At 65.8% G+C, this 18,800-nt stretch overlaps 1 protein-coding gene across 1 annotated transcript; it reads right to left on the reverse strand.

The window, feature by feature from the left end:
* Positions 1 to 1,735: 1,735 nt before the first annotated feature.
* ARHGAP45 (Rho GTPase activating protein 45) lies at positions 1,736 to 18,079 on the reverse strand. The gene is made up of 23 exons (XM_086477461.1): positions 17,990 to 18,079; positions 15,499 to 15,829; positions 13,741 to 13,884; positions 12,701 to 12,785; positions 12,146 to 12,218; positions 11,566 to 11,644; positions 11,092 to 11,229; positions 10,791 to 10,855; positions 10,150 to 10,260; positions 9,439 to 9,519; positions 9,016 to 9,195; positions 8,648 to 8,785; positions 8,156 to 8,346; positions 7,686 to 7,846; positions 7,167 to 7,244; positions 6,682 to 6,783; positions 6,156 to 6,319; positions 5,499 to 5,687; positions 5,033 to 5,170; positions 3,314 to 3,552; positions 2,745 to 3,006; positions 2,204 to 2,306; positions 1,736 to 2,100 (listed from the first exon to the last, which is right to left on the reverse strand). The coding sequence occupies exons 1-23, from the start codon at positions 18,077 to 18,079 to the stop codon at positions 1,736 to 1,738; spliced, it is 3,507 nt and encodes a 1,168-aa protein (XP_086333587.1).
* Positions 18,080 to 18,800: the final 721 nt, after the last annotated feature.

The raw sequence follows: 18,800 nt of genomic DNA on the forward strand, positions 1-18,800 counted from the left end.
TCACCCCCCCTGCTGCATCCCCTGGGGCGCGGCTCCCGCTTCGCTCGCTCGGCTGCCTCGCTCTGCCGGCGCGGCTGGGGCCGCTGGGGGCCGGTGGGCGCCCGCCAGAGCCGGAGCGGCGAGGCCTGAGGCGTGAGCAGAGCGAGCGAGAGGAGCCCTGGTGCCCGGCGCCCCACGGGGGAAGCGTCTGGCCAGTTGTTAGAGAACAGCTTCGGGTTTGAGCCGTTTCGGAGAAGCCGCGGGCGCCTGCGCGGGTCCTGGCGCCTCCGTCCCCGCCGGGAGCTCGTGGGCGTTGCTCGCCGTGTGCCCTCCCGCGCTGGCTCTCGTGGCGCGCTCGGCAGGGCCGCAGCCCAGGCACGAGCAGGGTAATAGAAGGAAACGGCTTCCAGCTCTTTCTAAGCTAAAAATCTACTTGTTTCTCTACGCTTCAGTGCAGAAAAGTCTCGTGGATTTAAAAAAAAAATACTTTGGCTGGTCTTGTTCAACCCTGTACGTCCCTTTGCCAGCAGAGGTAGTGGATTCCTGTGGAAGGCTCCTCTCTTTACAAACAAACCAAAGCAGCCTCTTGCACTGGCAGGGGCTGTGACTCGAATCAGGCTGTGGGGGTCCTGAGGAGGAGGCGTCGCCCCTTGGTGACCTGCCCTCCGCCCAGCTCCATCTCGGGGCCAGCTGGGAGAGCAGGGCATAGTCCCGGATGTGCAGCTTAGGTTTTTGGAAACCAAATTGTCTGTCAAAAGAACCAAAACCAAACCCTGAGAGATCAGGCAACGCTCAGGACCCTGCAGCCGGGAAAACCTGTCCCCCGGGCTTGCTCGCAGCCTGCGGTTGCTCTCGGCGTGGCTCCTGCCAAGCAGAAAAATGCCCATAAATACAAGCAGCAACGCAAACGGAGCCGGGAGAGGCGCCTCGCTGGGTGGCGTGGAAGTGCAGAGGCAGCGAATTCCTCGCTGGACGTTGGGTGGCCGGTAGGAGCCGTTACGAGGACAGACGGACCTCGCGGGGCCTGGCAGGGGGTGCAGCCGCGGCCCTGCGGCCGAGGCCGGCTCTGTGCCAGACGGTGCGGGCGGCTTTTACCCGGCTGTGCCCGGCCCAGCGCTCCTCTGGCCGCGTCGAGCAGTTCCCCGGGCCGGCAGAGCCAGACCCGCGCACGGTGCTCAGCGTTGTCCGTCTGTCCGTGCGGTGCCCACGCCTGGCAGCAGTGCCCTGCTCCTGCCCGCTGCTGGGGAGCCCTCCCTGCGGCACCTCCCGGCACCTCCCAGCCGCAGCCAGCGGGGACGAGCCGATCCTTCGCCTCGGCCACTCTCGATTTCCGCGGCAGAGGGTTAAGGGGTGCAGCAAAAACTGAGCCCGTGACCTGGCCCGGGCACGGCGAAGCGCTGGGTCCCCTCCCGGTCCGGAACAGCAAGCGAAGGCGCTGCCCTGCCTCAGCTCCTCCCCGAGGAACGCGCTTCATGGGCGGCTGGACTGAGCAGGGGCTCGCAGCGGCCAGACCGACCGACCCGATTGTCCCCGTCGGGAGCCGAGGGGCTCAGGGGTTTTGTGTGAAAGCTCCAGCCAGGGACCAGCGAGGCCTCGCCTGCAGCTGACACACCAAACCCCCCGAGCTGCCCGCGGCTCCGGGCTCTCCCTCCCCACCCCTCCACATTGCGGCTTTCCGTGTCGCTACGCCCGGGGAAGCGCCTGGGCTTTGCCCCTTCGCCCAGTCCCGGCGTCCCCAGAGTTCCTGTTGGGTGGCTCAGATCAACCGGGGCTGCTGCTCGCGGCCGCCTTGGCACCGGGCAGCAGCGGCCGCGGGCGCGTTGTTGGGCTGGTTCGTGCTGCAGCCCGCGCCGGCGGCGGGCAGGCGGCTCTCGGGGGGTTCTTCTGCGTCGCTGTGCTCTTCTCCCGGGGGGCTGCAGCAGCGGGGAGCGTCCGACTGGCCCACGCTGCAGCTCCGGCTCCGCTGCCCCTCGCTCCCGTCGTCGCAGAACGGAGTTTCGTCTGTGCTGGTCTCGCTCTCTTGTTTCGTCAGGCGGGGTCGTGGGCCCCCGTCCGCAGCGGCCAGCAGCTCCCCGCCGTCCTCCAGCTCCGAGTCGGAGTCGACGGAGCGGTCGCCGGCCTCTGTGGGACAGAGGGAGCCCTGTGCCACCCTCTCGCCCGGCACCACGGCACCCGCAGGTGCCTGTGTCCCCTGGGGAGGAGCCGGCCGGTGCCTTTCGCTCACCTGCCAAGGAGTCGGCGCTGTAATCCGAATTCCCCTTCTCCGAAGGCAGCTCCAGGTAGGGGACGCTGCCGGGAGGAGCTGCGGGCAGGGAGCCTGCGCTGGCCTGGGAGGAAGAGTGCGGTGGTGAGGGCACAGAGGAGAAGAAAACTTTCTCTTTCACTGGGAAATGGGTCCAGAAAATGGAGAAATGTGCCCCGGTGTAAAAGCGCGTAGGCCCCATCCTCCCACCCCTGCCCGTCTCACCGCCTGAGACTGTTCTTTTGGGGCAGAAAATCGCTCGCAAGCGGAGCGGGGGTGCACGTGGGGACGAAGCAAATGAGTTTTGTAAGAGAAGGGCAGCAGCGCTGGCGGGACCCGTACCACCGTGTGGCACAGCAGGGATGGGGAGCACGAGGCCGGGGCACGGCTCAGGAGGGGGTGGGGGGCGTTAGGGCAGCAGGAGGCTCTGCCCCAGCTCATTGCTCCAGGTTGGAAGCACGAGCAGGCTGCCCTGCTCGGCTCCGTGTCCCCTAAGGGTGCCCCCTTCCCCAGAGACTCCTACCAGGGCAGGGCAGCTGGCTGCCTCCTCCTTGCTCTCTGTGGCGAATTTGCTGGAGTCGGCCAGCACCGTGGTCTCCTTGTTCTCAAAGATGGTCAAATAGAAGATGATGAGGGCCTCGATGATGCGAGCTTGGTGGGGATAATCAACCAGCGAGGACAAGGAAATCGTGGCGTCCGTGGGCCTGGGGCGCATCAGCGTTGGCCCAAAGACGATGCCCAGGTTGCTTGAGGTCATCTTGTTGTCCTGCTCCACTTCCACGATCCTGGGGAGGAGGAGGAGGAACGACAACTCGTGAGAGCAAGCAGGGAGAAGGGGCGGGTGGACGGGCAGGGCTCGCCCGAGCTGGTGCATCCAGGCTGGAGGAGATGCCGGGCTGGCAGCAGAGGAGTCCCCTCTCGTGGCACACACGAGCTTCGAGAGCGGCAGAGAATGAACTGCGGCCACGGATCGACCTCCCCACTCCTGGGAAGGGCTGGGCTGTCCCCACAGGCTGCACGGACCTTCCCCCTCTGGGGAAGGAAGGGAAGGTGCCCCAGCACCCGCACGGGCTCTGGACCTGCCCTTCTCACCTTCTCAGGTGCTGCAGGAGGTACTGGAGCGTGGCCATGTTCTCCCAGGGAAGCTCCTTCAGCAGCTCCTTCAGCTTCAGCACCAGGTTCGCCACCACCTGGTCAGTGTCGGCTCCTTTGTCCACCAGCTCGGGGCCGCCCTTCCCGCTCTTGCCCCTGGCCTCGCCGCCCTGCAAGCTCTCCTTGGCCAGGCCCATCAGCTCGTTGTACAGGCGGAAGGGCATGATGGGCTCCGGCAGCTGCAAGCAAGAACAGGGGAGGTGGGTGCTGGGGCGCCCGGTCCGGGGCTGGGGGGAGGCTCACCACCTCCGTGAGACCGCGGTGGGTCCCGCGCTGTCGAGCTGGGGAAACCTGGGGCCTTCCTACAGCAGCGAAGCACCCGCGATGCTTGCAAAGCGCGCTGCCCGCGGGGAATGGTTGTTTGTCATCTCCTGAAGGGGGTAAATACAGCCTCGCGGGTCCTAGCCAGCCAGTGCCTCTGAGGTTCAAGCAAAAAGCGGCGTTTGATCAGCCCGTGGGTGCTCTCTGCTCAGCAGGTCCCTCCGGGCCAGGGTTAAGGGATTCTCTTTTTTTCCCCTGGAAAAGCCCTGGCCCCGGGGAGGGGCAGGGCAGCAGGTTCCCCAGCAGAGGAGGGAGCGGCTGTTCTGGGGTGAAGGCAGGATGCCTCGGCGTGGCCTGCAGCAAAGGTGGGGCTGCGCTGAGGTGGAGACTCTTGCTCTGAACCTGGTACAAAGCAGCCAGAGCAGCGCGTTCACTGAGGGGTGGTTTTTGCAGGGCTGGCGGTGTTTTCAGAGCGGCTGCGGGGACAGGCCACCCCTCCCAGCGGAGCAGGTTCCCTCCAGTCCAGCACTTTACAGAGGGACTTTAAACCCATTTCCCTGCAGCAAGATGTGGCTCAGGACCGATTTCTTCGTCTCTTTCCACTCTGCTTTTCTCTGGAGAAGCAGTGGAGGCCATCCCGAGCCCTTCTCTCCTCTGTGCAGGGAACGCAGGCGGGAGCCTCCCTCGAGCTGAGCCCGATGCCCGAGCTGACACACATGGAGCCCTTCCCGGGCGCCACACCAGCCCTCGCAGAACGGCAGCACCGAAGGGTTAAGGCTGCAGAGAAGCTGCTTCCTCTGCTGCCTTGTGGTGGCTCCTGGGAGGATGTGGGTGATGCTGTTTGTGCCTCCAGTTTGGGTACTGGGGGGGTGCCTGGGGCAGAGCCGCCGTGGGCAGCAGGGCACAGCCCCGAGCCCACCGCAGGGCGACGCGAGGGGCACGGCCCTGCCCGGGGAGGCGGGAGCTCAGCCCCGGCTCTGCGGAGCGACCTTTGCAGTCGCTTCCCTCTGCGGGTACCTGGTTCCCCAATGGCACCGGGAAGGGGGGGGTTGGGGCTGCACGTTGCTGCCGTGCGGGTACGGAGGCGGCTGCTGCAGCGGTGGAGGAGCCGCACGGAGCGACGGCGAGAGCTCGCCGGGAGCAGGAGAGCCAGCTCGGAGGAGGTGCAGCACCCCTGCTCCTCCCCACTGGTGCCTGTGGTCCCATCTCCACCACTGACCCACTCCCAGCTGGGAGGGACCCCCACACCCCCAGCCGGTCGGTTACTAAGCCCGGTTCACGCTGAATTACTCCTGCCAGAGACGACTCGGTGAAGCCAGGTTTGGTTTGGGGAAGTTAGCTCCCCTGCCCGCCTCCTCCCCGCCTCCCCCCCAGCAGAAGGTATCACCAGCGCCTCACCTGTCTCAGGTAGAGCTTCAAGACGTTGCTGATATCATGAGGGGAGGCCTGGGACAGCTCCACCAGCTCTTTCCCGTTCTCAAATGCCTGGCAGAGCTTCTCCACTCGGGTCTTGACACCATTAACTCGGTAGATGCCCTGCCAAAGAGAGACAAGTGGAGTTGAGGAGAGGAGAGATCACGTTTGCATGAGACAGTGAGCTTCTAGCTCCCGCCCTCTCCTTTTGGGGTTGGAAATCCCTCTCAGAAGTGGCTCTGGGACATCCCCTTCCAGCTCAGACGTTACTGCTTCATAGGAAAGAGGGAGGCAAGAGAAGTGAGTTTCCAAGGGCAGAGTTCGGGGTATTTGTCACCTGGGACTTTCTGGCTTCCCGCCTCCAGTAATCTGACAAACCGAGTCTGTTGGTTTTCAGGGCAAGGCGGCTGAGCCAGCTCAGCTGAAGAAGAGGGAAGAGAGAGCGCGTCACCTTGGTTTTCAGTGCCCGCTTCTCAATCTCAGAGACGCACTTCTTGATGATGAAGGGGATGCCATCTGGGCTGCTCTGAGAAGCCTTTGTGAAGTCTTGCCCAAAAAGCTGCAGCTTCCCTTGGAGTTTCTTGTGCCCACACTGGATGGCCAAGGTTTCCAGACACTTCTTGTGGCAGGCCAGGTAGCACTGGAAAACACGGGGAAACACGCGGAGGTGGGAGGCAGCCCCGTGGGCCAGGCAGGAGGGCAGCGCTGGGAGACACCGGGCAGCGCTCGGGCAATGAGGAGCTCGCTGATGGAGAAACGCCTTTCTGGGGGACGCTGCAGGACCAACGCAGGGCGCGTGGACCCCTCCCCAAAGGAGGAACCTCTTCCTAAGCACAGGCTGGAGCTGCCCCGAAGGTTGTGCTGACGCCCCTGCTTCCACGGAGAGCTGGGGCCCCCGGCTGTGCTTACACCCGTGGTTTGACCACACGTGTCTCGGAGCTCCTGGCCGGGTTCCTGCAGCGAACCCGCGACGCCCGAGCGCAAAGCAGCCGGGGCCGGGCTGACTCCCAGGGCCGTGCGCAGGCAGAGGTGGGGTCACCCCGCTCGCGGGACGTACCCTCCGTCTGTTCCACCCACCGAGCTCGCATCCCACCTCTCCCAACCTCACCTCCTCGCATTCTGCTCCCTGGAAGTAAACGTAGCTGTTGCACTCCCGGCACTTGGAAGGGGCGCGGAGCTTCCTCAGCCGATGCGTCTGCGCAGCCTTGGATAAGCCGATGTTTCGGAAGGGCCCTGTCGGAGCCGCCATCTCTGGGCTGATCCCGTGGATGCCTACGAGCAGAACGAAAAGAAACGCGTCTGCATCCTGGCTCCTGAGGAGGTGAAGCAAAGCCGGAGCAGGAGGGTCCCTGTCACAGCGCAGGAACCAGCCGGACGCGCTCGTTGCAAACCACCCGCGCCCGGGGGCCTGCAGCCCCCACCTGACTGTTCCCCCTGCTCTGGGCAGAGCTCGTCCCTCCATAAAGGCAACGCTACTGTGCTCCTCATGGGGTCACCGCCAGGGATCCGCCCAGCAACCGTTCGTTTTACCCCCAGAACTACTGACTTTGGGAAAAGGCACCCCGCGGTTAGCTTTGCCGGGGGGCAGGGGTGCCCGGCAGGAGCGCTGCGTCCCCTCCCGCGCGGTCACGTACTCTGCTCAAAGGAGGTGGCGTTCTCATCCTTCTCCTCCAGCTCTTCGCTGGAGGACATGGTGCCGTTGGACGAGAGCCGCTGGAGCTTGCGGCTGAATTCACCTGCCGAAAGAAAAGCCACAAGCCGGTGAGATCCCTGGCGAAGTTGTTTCTCTTCCGAGCGCGCTCTGGCGCGTGTGGCCGATCCCCACCGCAAGCCGTCGTGTGCCTCGCGCGGCCGGGGCAGCTCTCCCTGGAGCAGAGGAGAAACGGGGAGGTAGCAGGGGCTGTGCAGGGGAGCAGGCTGCAGCCGGTTGGGTGGTCCCTCATCCCATCCCCATCCCATCCCATCCCATCCCAGACTGGGATCAGAGCAGTTATTTACCACACAGCGTTATTACAAGGCAGATGAAAAACCGACAGATCCCAGCTAATGCTGGTGCTCTGGTTTTGGGGTGCCTGTACTGGGAGGGGAGGGACTGGCTGCCCTGGGCTGGTTTTGGTACCTGTGGTTGAATCCAGGCTGCTGTCAGCTTCAGCAACAGAGGTTGGCCAGGATTTATGGACCTGGTGTCCCCTCCCACCTGCAGAGGAAAACCACACAGTCCGTTTGAGGTTGCTTTCTGTGCTCGGGAGGGAAACATGGGAGAACAGCCTGGACTCTGGGAGACGCTTAAATTGCTGAAGGAGGCTGCTTGGTGTCCTGCTGACAGGCTGGGGAAGGGGCTGGTGGGGTTGTGACGCCTTCAGTAACACATCCAGCAAGAGAAAGAAGTGCTGGGGAGATGGAGAATAGCCTGTTGGGTAGCACTAGACAGCAAAAGCAAAAAAAAACCCAAACCAACTCCTAGATCTGATTTTGTGTCCTTCAGGAAATTCAGCTCGCAAGGCTTCCAGCCTGTCCTGCTGCCGGGATCAGCAGCCCCTCCCCTGCCACCCGTGGGCGTCCTGCTTTGCTCCTGACCCGGGGGGAGGACGCAGCTGCTGCGAGCGGTGCCGTGGGGATGGGGCTGCTCCGGGCTCACCTCTCCGCTCGGCCACCACAGCCCCGCCGTGCGGCTCCTTGGCTCCTGCCCCTCCTTCCGAGACGGCCCCGTCCTTGGCCAGCCCGGCCCCGTCAGAGCCGGCGCTCGTCGAGAAGTCGTTGGCGTTGAAGCTGCCTTTCCGCGTCCGAGTGAAGGGGGACCTGGTGGGCAGAAAGAAGGAGAAAAGGGAAGGTCCGAGCGGGTGAGGAGGAAGGACACTCGAGAACCTTATTCGTGGCTGCTCTCCACCCGTCCTCTCGTCAGTACTAGGCAGCCCGTCTCATCCATCAGAGGATGTGAGGGGAATTCCCAGCTGGTCCAGCCCCAGCTTTCCCAGCAGGATCTGCCTTCAGGCACGCCGAAAGCGTGCTGGTGCCCGCAGGGGAGCACAGCGCCAGCCCAGGGGAAGGCTGGCAGCGACAGAGAAGATGAGTGTAAACCAGGACTGGTTTCCCCCTCTCCTTTCCTACCAGGCGTTGTGTGACACGTAGGGCTCAAAGTCGTACTGGATGTCGGGTTCGTCTCCTCGCTGCAGCTGCCTGACGTGAGAGGCGTATTGCTGCCCGGGGTCATACAGCTTGCTGCTCTCGCACAGTGTCTGGAAGTTGACGGGCAGCGGAGCCGTCTGCATGTGCATGATCTGGTAGAAGGAGATGGTGGCCTAAAAACAACGAAAAGAGAAAACCAGACGTGAGCTTTGTGAGCTGACGGGCACGGAAGAGAGAGCCAAGGAGCTCCAGGTTAGATGAGACATCAGGAGCACGGAGCGGTGCTCGGCCTGCAGCCTTGAGCCTTGGCTTTTCAGAGCTCAAGGGAGTGGGGGAAGCTCTACATCCACCTGGACCTCACCCAAAATAGGGGCAGCGAAACCAGGTCTGCTGGGGCGGCAGCTCTGAACCTCTCCTGAGCAGGGTACGGCCACCCCCCTGCCCTGGAGGCCATCCCAAGCAAGCCCCACTCACCGTCTTCATGACCTGGTCGCTCTGTTTGATCACTTCGTGGATCTGCCGCAAGGAGTTCACCTTGGTATCCTCCAGCTCCTGCTTCTGGGTGTTTGCATCCGCGACACAGGTCCGATAGGTGGCCATTGCCTCTTCTGCCTGAGGGTTGGGAGAGCAAAGGATGGAAATGGGTTAAGGAGAACAAGGAGAGCAGCTCCCTGCACTCGGCCCCTGTTCCTATAGGCATTCCTGCGCCGTGTCCGAGCATCCACCGGGAGCTCAGTCCAGCCCACCCAGCTCAGGGCTGCTCCTGTGCTGGGACAGCAAGGAGAGAGAAGGGTCTTGCCAGGCAGATGCTCAGCCCGAGCCCAGAGCTGTCACCTTCCTACCTTGTTCTTGGCTTCCTCTTCCAGCCGCCTCTTCTTGTCCAGGGTTTTGGTGGTGACGCTGCTGGTCGTGTTCTGCTGCTCTTCCTCCGCCTTCACCGCCATGTACTTGGCCTTGTCGTGCTCCTCGCTGCGCTGCATGTACGTCTGCTTGGCCTTGCGCAGGTTCACCTCTGCCTCTTGCTGCCGGTGAAAACAGTGACCCGCGGTGAGGACTGAAGGCTGCGAGGGCTTCGTTACCTCCCGCAAGCTCCCCGGGGCCCCGCGTTGCTCCCGTGTCCCCCAGCACAGCGGAGGCACCGTAGGACAAAGCGCCTGACGCTACTGGCGAGGGGCAAAGGGTCCAGCGTCCTGAGGTGTCACGGGGGTGCTCCAGACCAGGCTCGGGGAGCACAGACCCAGCCTGTGCTGGTGGCTCTTACTCACCAGTTTCCTCTGCGCCCGGTGCCACTGCTCCTTGATCTCCTTCCTCCGCTTCTCGTGTTCAAGGCGTCTCACCGTCAGCGGCTGAATCGGGAGGGAGAAACAGCCCCCGCGGTGGTCTGAGCTAAACACTCGCTGCTCTTCCCTTTGCAAAAGGCTTTGCAAGGAGAAGTTCCCTGGGGCGGCTGTTATCATTCCCCGGCACGTCTGGGCTCGGTTACAGGAGGGTTTGTGTCACGGACACAAATCTGCAGCCTGGGAAGTGCCCGATCGGTTTCCCGCCAGCCCGAGCTGAGCAAGAGCCACCCTCTGCAGCGCCAGGACACCGGCTCCCTCCCTGGCAAACAGCTCTGGGGAGCGGCTCCCCTGGGAGATGGGTGCAGCTCGGTCTGGGCAGAATTCCTCTCTGGGAGTGCAGAGAGGGCTCGGATGAGGTGGACATCGATAAGGTGGTGCTGCTTCCTTTGCCAGCCTTGGGGGGGTTCTGGACCTCGCGCCTAACCCCTGGAAGGACTCGGCAACTGGCTGAGAGCTCATCGATCTGCTGAGGCCAGAGCAAAGCCAGGGAACGCCAAGCCCGAGCGGTGGCTGAGCCGAGCAGCAACCGGATTCCAGTTTCTGGAAGAGCTGCCCGTGGCAGAAGGACCAAGGTGACCACCAGCCTCCCTCGCTGCCCGGGGGAGACCCTTCTGAGACGGCCTTTTGTCCCCTCACCTGGAGGAAGGTTTGGTGCTGCAGGGTGGTGGCAGCCTGCAGAACCGACGTCCCGTGCTCCATGTCCTGCTCCAGGGCCAGCAGGTAGATGGACAGGAAAGGCATGTTGGTCTGAGAAAGGAGAGAATGCACCACCCTGAGCCCCAGCACCGCAGCGGGAACCGGAGGAGATGCGTCCTGCAGCGCCGCGTTCGGGGGAGAAGAGCCGGAGGTTCGGCTTGGCCGCCCGCTGCTGGTAAAAGCGCCGTCCTGGACCGAGACGGTGCGGTCACAGGCTGCCAAGGCACGGCTCGGAGGGAGGGCGGAGGAGGCTGGAAGGGCCCCGTGGTGTCGCCTGCCCAGTGCCTGGGCTGCAGAGCAGGGCCCAGGGCACGTCCGGCGTGTGAGCCTGCCCGGGCTCTCCCTGCCAGCGCACGGCCAGGGCGGAAGCATCGGCTACCGATGGAGGAGCTTCTGCAGGGTCTCAGCATTATCCTCCGCTTTGGTTTAGACACGTGAACGTTGCCAAGCCGAGAGCTCGGGGGGGCTGCGCGCTCGTTCTCTTGGGCTCTGAAACCGGGTCGCGCAAAACGAGCTCTCCGGGGCTGCCGGCTCCTGACACGGCCTGGGCGCCGGGTGGCTTTCGGGACACGTGGACTCACCTCCTGGCTGATGGTTTGCTTGCAGCTGTTTGCCATCTTCTGAAGCCCTTTGGCGAACTCCATCTCTGGAAGAAAAAAGGTTGGAAGTGAAAAGCCGTGAGGGACACCAGGAGATCCCTGTAGGTTGGGTTCCTTTTGAAAAATCAACCAAGAACTTTGGGAATGAAGTTCACCGCTGCCCTTGCAGCGCCTGACTCCCTCAGCCTCGCTGATCGTAGAGGCCCTTGGCCTGTTTGGATGCTCCCGCGAGGGGCTCAGCCCCACTCTGGAGAGGACCCACCCGCCGTCCTCCCCGTCTCACCCAGCGTGGTCCTTTTCTCCAGGTATCCGATGAGGTCCTTCATGTACTTGGAGATGTTTTTGGCGTACTGGAGGGCAGCATCCACCCCCCGCTCGCAGCGCTGCAGCATCACGTCCACTTCCTCGGCAGGAGGACGGCCTGCGATGGGACGAGGGGGAAGGCGGGGAGAGAAAGAGGAGAGGGACGCTGAGCCGTGCCGCTGCCACCGTGTCACTGCTCCCTCCAAACGCCCAAGAAGCCCAGGACAGCCTGGCTCGCCCCTGCAAACCTCCCCGAATCTGGGCTGGCATCATGCTGTGCCGATGCCCTGCCGGCCCCCGGTGCCAGCAGCGACTCTGCTGCCTTTTCTTGGCCGAGGAGCCGTGTGTGACTCGGAACCGCGGCAGCGATGGGGAAGACGCTGGTTCCTGCCGGCCGGTCTGCTGCCAGGGACCCCGCCACCCCAACCCTGCGCCCAGAGAGCCGCCTGCTTACCCGTGTCCTCGCTTTCCATGCCCGAAGGCATCCCGTCTCCTCCGGGCCCGGGGATCCCCCCGTAGAGGCTCTCCATAGTCTTTGGGAAAGAAAAGGGACTGATCAGACAAGGGGATGGGGAGTAGCTGGAGGGGCTGGTGGACGGAGGGGAGGCAGAAACCCGGAGCTGCCGGAGCGTTTCTGCTGTCGCTGGAAGTCTGCTGTGCCCACCCCGCGGCCCTACAGGGAAGCCAGGAGCTAATGGGAGCGTCGCTGGAGAGATACCTTGCTCTGTGCACGCACCAGACCAGGGCAGAGCTACGGAGAGCGGCCAGAGCCGTTTTCTGCCCTGCTGGCAGAGCTGCTCCATCCCTTCCCGAGCCACCTCGCCCTTTGGATGGAGCTGCCGGGTGGCTTCTCCCCTCCTTGGGGTGGCGGCGAGGACAGGGGCAAGCAGGCAAAGCCTACATGCAGCTCTGTTGTGCTCGGAGGCGAGCTGGGAGTCCCATGTCTGGGGCTGGGGGCTCAGCCCCTTCCCCAGCTGGGTCTGCACACCCCGACCCATCCCGAGACCCGCACGATGGGAGCAGGCGTCTCTCACCTGGTTCTGGTCGCTGGGTGGGATGGAGAGGATGGTGCTGCTGTCCACCTCCCCCATGAGGAACTCGGACACGCTGTGACAAGAAGAACACGGCTGGGCTCAGTGAAGGCGGGACAGGCAGTGACAAGCAGGGCTGTCACCCAGCAGCACCCGACCCGCATCCAAGGGACGTGGCGAGGGCCAGGGCAGTGGGAGCTGCCATACTGGTTTCAGTGGGGATCAGCTCAGCTCCACGTGGTGAGGTCTTGGTGGTTCAGGTGGAGGAGCAGAGCTTGGCTCGGCACTGGAGAGGGGCTGGGGGATGGAGCCTGCGGGCTCGAGCAGGCTTTGGGGTCCCGCCGCGGTGCTGGAGGAATTGCTGGTGTGAGCGGCAGGAGGAGTGAGTCTGCCCTCCCCACGGGGTCCCTCCGGCCCCCAAATCACCCCCCGGACCAGCCACCACGTGTGGGGCTGTGTGTGGGCGAGGGGACGGGGCAAGGCGTGGAGATGTGTCCTGGCTGTCTGGGGTCCACCAGGGGACTTTCTCCAGGGGACGACGGGCCAAAAGTCCCTTACGTGCTGCTGAAGGACACGGCGATGGTCTCCACGGCCTTCTCAAACTCCCGCTTGTCCGTCTCATTGTTGGATTCGTAATGGAAACCTGGAAACGAGGAAAGGTGGAAGCCCTGTTGCCGCGAGCGCCTGTCCCTGTCTCGGGCAGGGGAAGGACCTGCCAGCTCCTGCCGGCCTCATCCTGCTGTGGGGCTGGGTCAGGGGAGCTGCTCTGCTGCCTCCGCTCTCCTACGGCACCTCCAGAGCCCCCCGCGCCGGGGCGGGCTGGCTTCCTCCAGGAGGGCTCTCGCCCACGGCCGAAAGAGGAACCGCCGGCGGCAGCGGGACCCGGCGCAGACGGCGCTTGGCAGACACCCAGGCCACGGGTCGCTCGTGGCGCCTTCGCCAGCGGCCAGGGCTTCTGGGCAGACCCCGGCGCCCTTCGGGTTGGCTCCCCTGGGGTGCTGGGGCTGGTGAGCTGAGCCCCCTCGCTACGGTGAGGGGCTGGGATCTGCTCCCATCCCTCTGCCCGGGGACAGGGGCAGCCTGAACTCGCTCTGCTCCGGCTCCGTGTGGGGCCAGCCCCATGGCAGAGCTCCTGCCACCCGCCACGAGGCTTCCTGTCCCTTCTCGGTTGCTGTTTGGTGTCCAGGAAGCGGCGCGGTGACGCAGAATGTTGTGCTCTGCCTGCGGTTAGCGCAGCCGTCCCCCTCCCCGCTGGTGTAGCTGTGGGCAGGAGGTGGTGCCCCGGGCGGGATCTGGGCTCCACAGACCCCGCTCTTACACACGCGAGGTGCTGCCAGGAGCAGGGTCTGATTATTTAAGTGTTTTTCCTGCCTCTGTGCTTGGAAACCCCCGGGCAGGGATCCGGGCTCTGTCATTTCTGACACTACATCGTCCCTAAAACTAAAACACATGAAGCCGCAGCCGGTGCCCTCCCCCTCTCCCCCTCTCCGTGGGGCAGCTCTGCTCCCGGCAGCCTCCCCAGGGGCTTCCCAGGCCCCTCACATCCCGGATCGGGGCAGGAGAGGAGCGGGACAGAGCTCCCAGCCCCATCGTCTCACCCTTGACTTTGGAGATGAGGGTGCCGGCGGCCGTCAGGGTCTCCAGGGTGTTGAGCAGCGGGTACTTGTTGATGACCTGGCGCAGGATGCGCAGGGTTTCGCCCAGGCACTCGTGGGCCAGCGGCCGCTGGGGCTCCCTGGGGTCTGCAAGAGAGGGGGGCTGAAACGCTGCCCCGCGTCCCTGCCCTCCAGAGCCTCCCATCCACCCCCTGCCAGCCACATCCCAGGCAGGGTCCTGCCAGGCTCCCAGACCATGCAGCCCATCCCCTTGGCCTTGGGGCTCCCCGGGACTGGCACCTCCCCAGCCCTCCTTGCCACGGCCCCTGTGTCCCCTGCCTGGCGCAGCGGCAGGCCTGGGGCAGCCCGACCTTTTAGGCATTTTTTCCTCAGTAGCAACTTTTTCCCTTGAAAGCGGTTTGGGAATTTCCTCCCCATTTCCTTCCTTTCCTCCCCGCCGGATGGGCGCTCCCAACCGCCCGGAGGGATGCAGCAGGTCTGTCCTGCCGCCCTGCCCTGTGCAGCCGGGCTCGCCGTGTCCCAGGGCGTCCTTCCCTGGGAATCAGCCCCTCCACGGGCTCCAGCCGCCAGCCCAGGGGTCCGGCCCGGCTCCCGCCAGCCCAGGGGTCCGGCCCGGCTCCCCCCAGCCCAGTGCTGGGTGCTGGCAGCCTTGTTCGGAGGTGAGAAGCCTCCTGTAGGGAAGGGCCGGGATGGGAGCCTGGCACCCACCGCCTGGCCAGGCAAATCCCCCTCCCCATCCCGGCCCCCAGCTTGGGGTCAGGAAGGGGTTTTCTCCGTTTCCTCTCCCATTTCCAGGCCATTCCCGGAGTGGGAAGTGGGGAGACCAGCAGGGCTGGGAATGAGGCCAGATGGGTGCAGGGCAGAGCCAGACTCTCCAAAATCACGGCTGCGTCCCACAGGTCAGCCCCAACCTCTCCCCATCTCTTTGCCGGCTTGGGGATGGCACCGTCCCAGCTGTCCCAAACTGGGTCCAGCAACAGCTGCAGACCCCGACTGGGGACGGCAGCGGGACGGTCGCCGTCCGGCTCAGGGCCGTTTCCTCCAATGCCCAAACCTCCACAGAGACCTGGGGGCACCGTCCCCCCAGCAGCACAGACCCCAGCCGCGTTCCCACTGGCCCAGCTGTTGTTGGCATCGCTGCCCCAGGCTGGGCGTTTTCCAGGGTGCGTGGGGATGCGTCAACATGTTTGCAAAGCCAGTGCCGAAAACACGGCGTCATGTGACATCCCCCCCCTCGCAGCCCCACCTCGCCGCGGGGACCACGAGATCGACGCCGTTCCCCTCCTCGGGCAGGGACACCCGCCCACGGCCCTGCAACCCACCCAGCCCCACGCCGGGACGTCGGCCCCATCCCACCGGCCGCCGTGGTGAGGCTGGTCCGGGGGGTCGGGGGGCCATGCCCGGCGCCCCGCGGGGCTCGGGGGGCCCTGGCAGGCAGCTGGCACCGCTGCGCTGTAAACAGGAAAGCGGGCAGATGAAAATAGCTCGCAGGCAGGAAGCCACGTTATCCTGGCTCCGAGCTCCCAGCAGCCACCAGCCACGTTCTGCCCGCGGCCGCCGTGGCTCGGGGGTCCCGGTCCCATCCCCGCCTGGGCAGAGACCCCCACCCATGGGTCTGGTCCGTCCCCGGGGAGGGGATGCTCCCGCGCTCATCCCGGTGCCCCGCAGCACTGGGTGGTTCGACGCTGCGTGGGCAGCGCTGGGGCTGGGGGGAGCCGGGGGGGGTACCCGGGCACTCACCGTCCCGCAGCACCACGTCCCGCAGGTTCTCCAGGGCGTCGGCGAAGCGGGCCACGTCCGTCAGCAGGTGGGAGATGTCCTCCGTGTCGATGAAGGGGCCCTCCCCGCCGTCCATGGGGCTGTAGGACGTGGGGGTCTTGTGGCCCTTGGGCACCGCCCTGGGGCCTGCCGGGGTGAGGGGGAAGCCGGCGGCGCTGGCATGGCGGCTGAGGCTGGTGGGGCGCTTGAGGGTACCCACGGCGCTGGGGCTGGTGCTGAGCTTGGAGCTGGCGGGGGGCAGCTCCCCCAGGCCAGAGCCGGGCGCCTCCAGGCAATCCTTGCGGGAGAGATCCTGGGGAGCAGGAGGAGCGTGAGGTCCCGGACAGCACAGCCAGTGCTGCGGGGCACGGCCAGGACCCCAGCTTGGGCAGGGAGAGGGCAGCAGCCCAGGACCCGCCACGCCACCAGCCTGGAGGGTCGGGCCACTGTCTGAGGGGCTAGTGCCAGACCCTGCGGCTGCGCTGTGCCTCAGTTTCCCCAGTTAGATATCCCGGCAGAGCCTGAGGGGGATCCTGCCTAGCTGCGGCGTGGGGACGAGGTGTAGCCCTCCCTGGCATCTCCAGCCCTTTGGTGATCTTGGGGTGAGGGCTGGTAGGGACAGTCTCAGGACCCCACAGGGCAAAGGCAGTGACGCCCCCAGCAAGAAAGCAGCGTCAGGGCAGCAGCTGGCAGGGTTCGGGCGCTCGCCTGGCCGGGTCCGCCATGCCCGCCATCCCCACCACGCCGCAGGCAGCCCCCGGCAGCTGGCATTGCCCAAGGCTCCCCGGCTCCCGGCGGATTAACCGCCCCCCAGCACAGGGGTTTCGCAAGCAGCGTCGTCTCTGAAACCACAGCCCAGGAGCCCGCTTGCCCCGTGGCCCCCCCTGGCCCCCGCCAGCCCCTGTGGGTCCAGGCTTGTCCTGGGGGGCACACAATGACCGTGTGGGTGACATGGCCTTGTCCCCATCAGCACCCACCATGCTGGAGGTCCCCACCCCCGGGGAGGCCTGGGGACCCTGGCACAGCCAGATGACAGCAGGGTCTGGCCCCAACATCCCTTCCTCTTTTTCAGCCCGTCTCACCCCCAGGTTGGGCACGGCCCCAGCCCTGCCAGGGCTGGGGGCAGGGACGGGGGCACCTCCCAGGCCACTCTCTGGAGACTTTGCAGATATTTTACGGCTGGAGAGAGCCCCCAGTTTTTAGGGGTAAAATTGCCCCGAGGGAGGGGCTGGTCCCGCCACCTTCCGGGGCCATGCGCCCAGCGAGGGTCCTCACGGCACGGGGAGGAGCCCCCACTCTCGCCCCTCCAGCAGCTCCCTCAGGCGACCCTCAGGCACCCAGGTGTGACACGAGTGTGCTGGGTCTCAGCAGCCCTGGCGGGGCGCTGCCGGCTCGGTGGGGCCGGAAACCATCTTTGGCACCGATGGGGCAGACCCCGAGCCAGCCGAGAGCATGAGGCTGCTGTGGGCGAGAGCGAACCGGGGCAGCTCAGCCCCACGCTGCCCCCAGGGCCGGCCAGGCCACTGCAGGGCCCCAAGACCCCCACCCCAAAATGGCTGGGGCCAGCCCAGCCCTTGAAAAACCTGTCTCCATCCCACCGCAGGGTGCAGCAGTCCCGGAGACCCCGGTCCCTCCCCGCCAGCACCCACGGGGCGCACCCGGCCGTACCGTCAGCCACACGGCGGGCGCGTGGGGCAGCGAGTCCAGGGAGCGTTTGGGCGAATCGGTTTTGCCCGTCCTGCGACGCCCCGCCAAGTAGGGGCTGTAGCTGTTCCTCCCCGCCGCCCGGCCGAGCATCCCTCCGTCCGCCACCCATAGGCCCCTCTCCCGGGGGGTCAGGAGGAGGATGGGGACGGGTGCCCCTCGCTAGGGAGCTGCCAGCGGGCTCTCAGGCCCCATCAGCCCCATCTCGCCAGCCCCGTCTGGCCCCATGCTCGGCGGGCTGGGGCGCAGGCGCGGGGCGGGCAGTGCTGGGGTGCGCAGAGGAGCCCCGGCCGCCGGCCAGCCCCGCGGAGGCGAGGCGCTTCCTCCCGCACCCCTCCGGCACCGGGGGGGGGGATGCCCGTAAGTAAATAAATATATGGCAGAGCCAAGGCACTGGGGGCTGCCTGAGCCTGGGTGTCCCCCTACTCCTGCCCCTGTCCCCTGGGTGGTTTGGGGGTTTCTCTGCCCTCCCAAACCCTTGGCTGTAGCCCCCACCGCTGGGCTCCCCTGCCCCTTGCCGCAGCCTCCCGTTTCCTCCCCTGCCCCGCTTGCCCTCCCCAGGCGGCTGCTCTGACCCCTTCATCTGCAGCAAACCCCCCCTCCGGGCCCAGTGAGCGGGGTCCTTCCTTGGCTCCCACCTCCTCCTCCTCCTCGCGGACCCCCTGGTCATACCCAGGAGCCCCTTCCCCCCCCACCCTGCGGCTCTTCCCAGCAGCTCCGTGGGTGCCGTGGGCCCCCCGTCCCGCTGCGGGGGATGCAGGACACTTACCGGCAGGGTCTGTGGGACGGGGCTTCCTGCCCGGCTCTTCTTGGAGATGGAGGGGGTTTTCATCAGCTCCCGCTTCTTCCGGGAGAACATGGTTCCCGGGGTCGGCCGAGCCCCTGCCCTCGGCGGCCCCTCGCTCGCTCGGGGTGGCCGCGACGCCCCGCTGCCAGCGCCCCGCTCCTTACGGCCACATTCGCCGGGGCCAACTGTCAGGAGGGCGTGTGTGACGCCGCCTTATTTCCTCATCGGCCTCACAGGCGAACCTGAAACAGGAAAAGCCAAACGCACACCCAGGGCGCGAGGCTCGGGGGGGAAGGGGGACCCCGGCTGCCCCTCGGGGTCACGGGGGGGCTCGGGCCCGTCTGCAGCCTTGCAGGAGGCGGCAGAGAAGACGCCGGTGCTCTCGGGGGACGGTGGGCTCTCAGGGAGCCGTTTGCAGAGGGGGGTGCAGTGCTGCACCCCCAAGGCTGCACAGAGGGGTCCCGGGGGGCAAGAGAGCCCCACTCTGCTGGATCAGGGTGGACCCCCGCGGGACTCCAGGCCTCTGTGGGCTATACCCCCGTTTGGGGGTGTCCATCAGCCCAGGGAGGGCAAGCCCTCTGCCGTGAGCATTGCTGGAGGCCCCAGGTGTGGGGGTGAGTGGGGTGCAGGACTCTGGGCTCCCACCCGTGGGATGCTCCCGGCTCTGCCTCCCCCGGGGGCTCGGTGACAGCACGGCCCCGGCTCCAGCTGCCCCCCTCGGGGTGCCCTGTCTCCTGCCACTCTGCAGTCGCTGTGCACCCACGGTCCCCCACCCACGGGGTAACGCAGCCCC

Source organism: Leptosomus discolor, chromosome 24, assembly GCF_034619465.1.
Source record: "Leptosomus discolor isolate bLepDis1 chromosome 24, bLepDis1.hap2, whole genome shotgun sequence".
Taxonomy (NCBI): Eukaryota; Metazoa; Chordata; class Aves; order Leptosomiformes; family Leptosomidae; genus Leptosomus; species Leptosomus discolor.

Coding starts and splice junctions, on each gene's coding strand:
- ARHGAP45 (XM_086477461.1), bottom strand. CDS start 18,079: ATGTTCTCCCGGAAGAAGCGGGAGCTGATGAAAACCCCCTCCATCTCC. Junction 3,553..5,032: donor TGAAGCTCTACCTGAGACAG/GTGAGGCGCTGG, acceptor TCTTGCTTGCAG/CTGCCGGAGCCCATCATGCC. Junction 2,101..2,203: donor CAGCGCCGACTCCTTGGCAG/GTGAGCGAAAGG, acceptor TCTGTCCCACAG/AGGCCGGCGACCGCTCCGTC.